Here is a 7450-nt window from a genome sequence, read left to right as displayed (position 1 = left end):
CCCTAGTGCCACTGGAAGGGTTGAATATTTTCAGTATGCTTAAAAAAATTCTCACATTTGTCTATATTGTAAAACAAACAAACAAACAAACAAAACCCCCCCAAAAAAGTAGGCCGAGCTTAGCAGTTGTGGGTAGGATGGTTTTCCTTCTCCTGCAGACGGGGTCTGTCCTGAGCAGTCGGGCCTGCTGTGAATGGGAATGTCTGACTCTGACCCCTGCTGGCTGCTTCCAGAGTGAGAGCTCTGTGCTCTGCTGTGCAGGTAGAGACTGTGCTGTGTCTGTGTTGATAGTGTTCTGGGTGCAGAGGTAGAGAGGGGAGCATTTGTCTTTCAAGAGAATACAGTGGCTTAGTTCGGGCAGCCTCCCAGCGCCTATTTATAGCTCAGTAAACAATTCATCCTGCGAAAGACATTTAAGGAGGAGTGTTGTCTGTCTCCTGAAGCTGTCCGAATACTTAAAAGGTTTCTCTATATGAAAACTAAATTTGGATTCTTTAAAGTTGTTTCTTTTCAGAACCACAAGTAAATTTACTCAGTGTAGATTCTGTACAGTAAAAGTTGTCCCCAGGATTAGTGGTGACAGTAGATGGACCCTGCCTTGCCTGTCCTCACGTAGCTTTCAGGTGTAAAGGTGTCAGCAGCTGCATTTCAGGGTTCTCAGCAGTTCTCAACACATGGGTTGTGAGCCCCTTCATGGAAGTTGAATACCCAATATCCTGCATATCAGATATTTACAGTATGATTCTGACAGTAGCAAAATTACAGTTATGAAGTAGCAACAAAAATTATTTGTGGTTGGGGTCAGCACATGAGGAATTGTAGTTAGGGTTGAGAACCACTGCTTTAGACATAGCGTGCAATGACTTTGTCCTCCTCCCCTCAGCACTTTGGTGTGGGTTCCTTCGCCGGCACATTACATGCCCACACCCTGAGACATTACTAAAATGACATATCCACTCCTGCATAGATGTGAGCCTGAAGCCCAGCTTTCCTCTAAATTCTTAAGAAATGTTCTCATATATTTGTAGGCTGTGTTTTCATTTAGAATAAGTAAAATATTGTTTAAAGAGGAAGTTATGCAGTACAATAAAAAGCTTATTTTCAACAGAATTGTCAAATTCCATCAACTTCAAGGCATAATTAAAAAAGAAACTATGTATATAGAAGATGTAGTAAGTTTGCCACTTTTTTCTTAACACATCTTTAGAAAACTCTGTAAATAAAACTATTGTTTGTTCCTAGTCTTCTAAAACCAGATTTACCTCCCCTTTTTGAGGCTAGCTGCTTGTTCAGCATATCTGACAGTCATCATGAGTGTTCATCTAGCATGGCTAACTGTAAAGGGCTGTGGATTAGCACCACTAAAGGAACTTCTGTATTTCCATGAATAGTTCTGATTAATATTGTTATTTTCCAATGTCTGTCATGTGTGAGTTAGTAAGGTCAAGTCTGGGGAAAAGGCAAAAATTTATCTAATATTTTTGCAGTATTGCTTTAAAATATGCTCACACTCTAAATTTTTACCTAAATGTAAGATTGTGCACTCGTATATTGGGTGTTTGGATTTCATAACAGTTGGGCAGTATAGTTGGTAGGTCCTCTGTTATAGTTTGTGTCGGCATTCCCAGACACTGTCTTGTGCTGAATGCTTCCCTTCTACGCCTGCTTTACACCCTTGTTAAAACACCCTCAGGAGATTGTATTGTTGTAAGGATTTGGTTTGCTTGTTGGGGAAAAAAAGAAATGTTTTATTTTCTAACTTATATTTTTATATTAAAAGATGTTGTAACATGATCAATTTATAGATTGGCTTATTGAATTTTGTTATTTATAGAAATTTATAAAACCCAGAGTCACTACTACTCTCTGCATCTTGGTAGTTCTGTATTTCTTGATGGGTTTCATGTGTTATTTGATATTCATTTATTTTTAATACATATTTGTAGACAGTTGATTTGAATGGAAATAATTAGGCTTTTACAGAATTACCAAGCAATCAGGTGTCCTCAGAGGTTACAACTGAATGAAATGGTTCTCCTAGAGGGTTTTGATACTTTCGTAGTTCAGTAGTTTTTTTCACATGATGTTGTTGATTTTATTTCCCTAAGGGGACTCCAGGTTGTAAAGATATACAGACTTGTTAAATCTTTAGAATATTTTCTGAATAGACATAAATATTCTGTAAGACAGAAGTATTGTTACATATGAATATAATTTTTCTATTTTTAATAGGATACAACATCTATTGAAAAGATGTCAAACTGTTGTGAAGAAATGTAAGTATAAAGTCTATAATGATTTTATTTAAAAATAAAAATAACTGATCACCTTTGAGAATTGTGTGCATATGTTAATAGTAATGATGGCTTTTTTTTTTGTGCCCCATCTGAGACCCAAGCTAGACAGGCATATCCCAGTTTTACAATAGGGGTCTTTCAGCCATCAGAGTTTTTAAACAAAATAAGTACTGATAACTCCAGTTTTCTGACTCACAGAAGTAAGTTAAATTATTTGTCGTAAAAGTACATCAAAAGAGATTTGCTACTCTGTTGTTGACACACATTCTGTTACCCCGAGCTCCTCCTCTGCTTCCAAAGTTACCGTGGGTTGATTGACGATGCAGATACAATATCTGCTCTGCAGAGCTGAAGCTCAGCTGCAGGCCACATGGAAAGAAAAGCTGTGTTTGTGATGCTGGGACACAATGCATCCGAGTCCAGTAATGGATCCCCAGCCAACCTGCATTGTTTTAGCTGACTGAAGTGCACCATGGGAGTGCTGTCTTTCACTAATAATGCTGTCTTCTGTAGATCGCGGCCCCGAAAGCCATGGCAGCAGACCTTCTCAGAAGTTTTTGGCACTCGTTGGAAGATCCTGTGGTTCATTCCTTTCAGGCAGAGGCAACCACTGCGAGTTCCCTACCACTTTGCCAATCACGTCTAAACAGATGGATGGTGGGCACAGATGGGTCCTCCATGCTGGAAATGCGTTACAGGTTTATGAGAATAGAACTATGACAGTCTTCAAGTCAGTTAAAATCCACATCATAATGTGCCCCAGGCTGTATTTTAATAGTGGTCTTGATCCTGTTGTGGGGCTAATACAAGATCTATATTTAAGTTTTAAAAGCATGTTTACTTTCAAATTAGCCTTTCACGGGGATTTCTTTAAATGCTTTTGTTACTAAACTAAAAAGGCAGTGATTGGGATGAAATAATTGTACATAAATTTCCTTCACCACTCACAGTATTTTAAATTTTAATTTATAAGAAATTTGAGGTGTTTAATGTTTACCTTTAAATAGTACTAACCAAATTTGAATTTAATTCTTCAGGTTTACAAAACTTGATATACTTTCTTAGATGTAAATTTTCTTTTTTGAATATAAGTTAAAATGCTTTTCACTACTTCCTTTTCTATGTGCTGCAGGGTTTTTAATATGCAGTGTAGGGTGAGCAACAAAGGGCAATTATTGCCTGGGAGCAGCTCTCTGATGCTTCCTTCTTCTTTCCTGCTCATCAAAAGCGAGATACGACACACGAGTGTAATGCACCAACTACTACCTTATTATAAAGGAGAAATTAATTTTCCCTTCTGCTGCAGTTATTGATTGCTGTTAGAATGTTTGCTCCCAGGAGAAATTTGTGACCAGTCAGGCATATATTCCTGTTTTACCCTAAGATTCTAGTGACTGAAAAGGATAGGAAGTTTGCAATAATTCCAGTTACTTCTTCAAGTGCAGTTATATCAGAATGCAGATGTTTTAAAATGCTAGTATAACTGGATGGTGTGTAATACACAGTATATAAAGGAATACTGTGTTTTAAAGTATGTATATTTTTACTTATCTGCCAGTAGATCTTACTGTGCACATTGAAAGTTTATATATTATATGATAAATACTGGTCAACTCATATCAAAGTTTAAAAGTAGATCATTAACTTTATATACCAGTAATTACCCAGGTTGAAATTGAATTTTCATTGCCCAGTTATAATTTGCATCACTCTAGAGATATTTTATTAATTGCTGATGTCAGGAAATTATCTTCAAATAGAATGATCTGTGGTAGTGATGGTCCTTGACAAACATGGAATCTTTTTGTATGCGAAGAAGTTTTGTATGATTTCAGTTTTTTATTTAGAATACCGCATATCCACATGTATGAAAAGTGTGTGTGCTACTGACCTTTCCCTTGAAAATGATATTGAACAAGTCTACCATTCTTGAACCATATACACACTTTACTTTCAGGTAGTTGTGAAGTAAGGAATCATAGCTGGGAAATACTGAAACAGAGATTATTATTGTTAGCCAGTCAGCTATACTGTGACTGGTTCTTTCAGATACTATGAATGTCTTAAAAATTTCTGAAGGAATAGAATAATCTCTTTTCGGAAATATTAATACCATATTTTCATGTTCTAATTATGTTTATTATTTAAAAACTTAGAAGTGACAGATGAAAAATATTTATTGGTGCTAAGACATTTAGTAAGTTTAATATAAGAAATATTTATAAAGGTTAGGAAACATAAAATTTGTTTATTTTGGGCAAAGGGGTTGGATTTTGTGCAAGCTGACTGACTAAATTGGCTGATGATAGATTCTAAAAGGAAGTGGTGTATATATAATGTAGGGAGATACAAGTTGATGACTTCAGCTATATGTATTCTGTTCACATAAGACCTGGAGCATTCATAGCAGAGCCAATGAAGGCCCAGTATGGAGCTTTGTAGACTTGCTTATACTTTTGGAGTAGCAATAGCTCTGACATGAGATAATGGGGGTGTTCTCTTTCCCGTGTTGGGAATGTGTGGGTCTGGTTTTCTTAGGTTTAGGCACAATCTCTTCCCTTTGTCTGTATTCCCCCAGGTCCTGATATCCCTCTGCAGTTTCTTTCAGTTATTGGACTACAAACCAATGCACTAGTTTGAGCTACAGAAATGCTATTATTAATGTATTTACATAATCTATATTGCAGTATATCTATATATACTTATGCAGTATTGTTAAATGTTTATGTCTGCCCCCGCTAGGGGTTTGTAATCATTACTGGATTCCTAGAGAAAAGCCTGTTGGCCCCTTCCTAGGGATTAAGCTCCTGTGTTCTTCCTGCGCCCTCTTTTGGCTAATTGATGTAATTATTCTGGCTCTAGAGGCTTTTACTATCCTATTAGTGGGTTGTACCTTCAGTCTGTGAACATACGAGAGGTACACACGTATGGGAATATCTGTATAAAAGTGTAAAGTTTTATGAAAATTGAAAATGAACATGTTACTGTTGGTGATGTTTCTCCTAGGTGAATTGCTTGGCTTCATGTGTGTATATTGTACACTTTACTGTCAATCACAAATTTAGATTAGGACAAACTATTTCATACTTTACTTTGAGCCTTATTTTGGTAACTTTATGAAAACTTTAAAATTACTATTTTATTTCAGAAGAAAACATTTATTACAATTACTATGGCAACCATATCATCCAGTGTGTTTTGCTGGATATCTAAAGAATACATTTAATTTTTTCAATTCAGTTTTAGAATAGTCCCACACATATACAGACTCAATTGCCTTAAAATAATCAATAATTGATTATAACAATACTATGTTTTCTTTGCTTTTTAAAAAGCCTTCTCAGTCAGAGTTAAGTCTTTAGGTACATGTGTCACTCTGAATAACCGTGGGAATAACTGCAGATGTGGAGTGGTGGAAAGCAGCTGAGCAGATTTCCTATTAGTCTGCATATTGCATTGAAGGCTTTATTTGTAAATTTTAGCCAAATATGTGTCCAGTGACATTTTTACATTAGCAGAATCATTTCTTGGGCCTCCAGAGTTAGAGTGTTATTACTGGCTACAGTTACACTTGGTGAACAGGGTTGGGCCTGCAAGGTGGCTCAGTACATAAAGGGATTTGTTGTACAAGACTGAACCCATTTTAAGGTGAAAGTGAAGAAAAACACAAAAACCAAACCAAACCTTATTCCACAGAGTGGTCCTCTGACCTCCACAAACATGCCTCCTCCCCATCATCTCTCTCTGTCTCTGTCTCACTTGCACGCGCGCGCACACACAAACAAGTTTTAAAAATCTAATTGGGTGAACTTAATGTAGGCAATAATGGACTGAGTTCAGAGTCTTCTAAACATTAAGCAATGTATTAAAGAGTCTTAGTGCTTTGTAACCAGACTTAGGTTTCAGATTACTGACTTAGGTGATGTTACATGAAAATAAAAGCACTATTTTGTTTAAAAAGTGTATTAAAATATTTTAGTTAATGTAAGAGAGCCATTTGCAATTGTAGCTAACACAGTATCTCTTTTTCAGAAGACAGTTTGCTTAATAGTGATAAAGTATGGCTGGGGTGCCTCAGTGACAGAGTGCATGCACAAGACACCCTGGATTCACGACCAGGGGAAGAGCGGAAGAGATGCAGAGGAGCTGAGTCCAATGTCTCAACTAACACCAGAGCATCTCACTAGTGTGTGGAGGGGGCTCCATTAAGGATGGCAGCTCATTCTAACCATTCTTAATCAGACTTCAGGTTACTTCCGTACAAGTAATTAACTGTTTTGTGCAAAAGATGTGTTAATTCTAAACATTAATCACAAAGACTCAAATTAAGAACACACTTCCAAAATAGGAGGTACAAATGAATTTAGATAAAAGCCAGATAGTTTTCTGTATTAGATCATGGGTAGTTGAATGTTCTTTCATGTATTGCTAAAAATCACAGTTTGTCTTGCAGTGGCTTAATATGGCACTAATATTCATTAGCATATGCTAATTTTTGTCTAGACTGTTCTCTGACTAGTTCTCTTGTATGTCATGTATAAGTAGATAACCTAGCTACAGTTTACTAAACTATAGTACTTCATTATGTAAATTTTGAAATGGACTCTACTATACATAGATATATTGGGAATTTATTACAAACATTATGTAATTTACTAATAGTTAAAACATTAGACTTTCATACACCTTTACTAATGCTTTGAAAATGACAAGTATTGGCAAATGTAGTTAGTAAGTCCTATAAACTTAGTGTGTTCTACTTGCTCGTATTAACCATGTAATTAACTAATGAGTGAGTATATGATTTAGTATCCACATCTGTTGCCTTCTGTTGCAGGTACCATGCTTGGAATTTATCTACAAATAAAAATTTTAGTATAATTTATGTTTAGCTGTTCTTAGATTCTATAATATTCTATAGCAGAACATGGGGAAAGATTAGAAGCTGTTTACTTGAAGTGTTTTATAACAGTATTGTGTCTGACTATATGAACCAATATTTAGCATTTACACTACCTTTGTGATGGTTTAACGTCAAGAAGTGACTTTTCTCACTTCTTCCATTATCTTTCTGCATTTTTAAAACCAAAATTATTTTTTAAAAGCCATTTTGTTAAAACCAATAACATTTTTATCAGTTCTTTAGGTGTGGC

General features: G+C 35.9%; 1 protein-coding gene across 4 annotated transcripts in view; it reads left to right on the top strand.

Moving 5' to 3' along the window:
- Positions 1–7171, top strand: part of Zdhhc21 (zinc finger DHHC-type containing 21) — a 48361-nt gene extending 41190 nt beyond the window's left edge. For 3 of the 4 annotated variants that reach the window (XM_005352675.2, XM_026781918.1, XM_026781919.1), the window contains 2 exons: positions 2233–2276; positions 2811–7171. In XM_005352675.2, the coding sequence (XP_005352732.1) occupies positions 2233–2276; positions 2811–2943 (177 nt within the window). In that variant the 3' untranslated portion in view covers positions 2944–7171. The remainder of the gene's footprint in view (positions 1–2232; positions 2277–2810) is intronic. The other variant, XM_013348265.2, reaches the window with a different exon arrangement.
- The last annotated feature ends 279 nt before the right edge of the window (positions 7172–7450 follow it).

The sequence above is a fragment of the Microtus ochrogaster genome, chromosome 10 (genome assembly GCF_000317375.1).
Source record: "Microtus ochrogaster isolate Prairie Vole_2 chromosome 10, MicOch1.0, whole genome shotgun sequence".
Lineage (NCBI taxonomy): Eukaryota > Metazoa > Chordata > Mammalia > Rodentia > Cricetidae > Microtus > Microtus ochrogaster.
The sequence above is the reverse complement of the archived record's forward strand: the minus strand, read 5'-3'. Positions and strand labels throughout refer to the sequence as shown.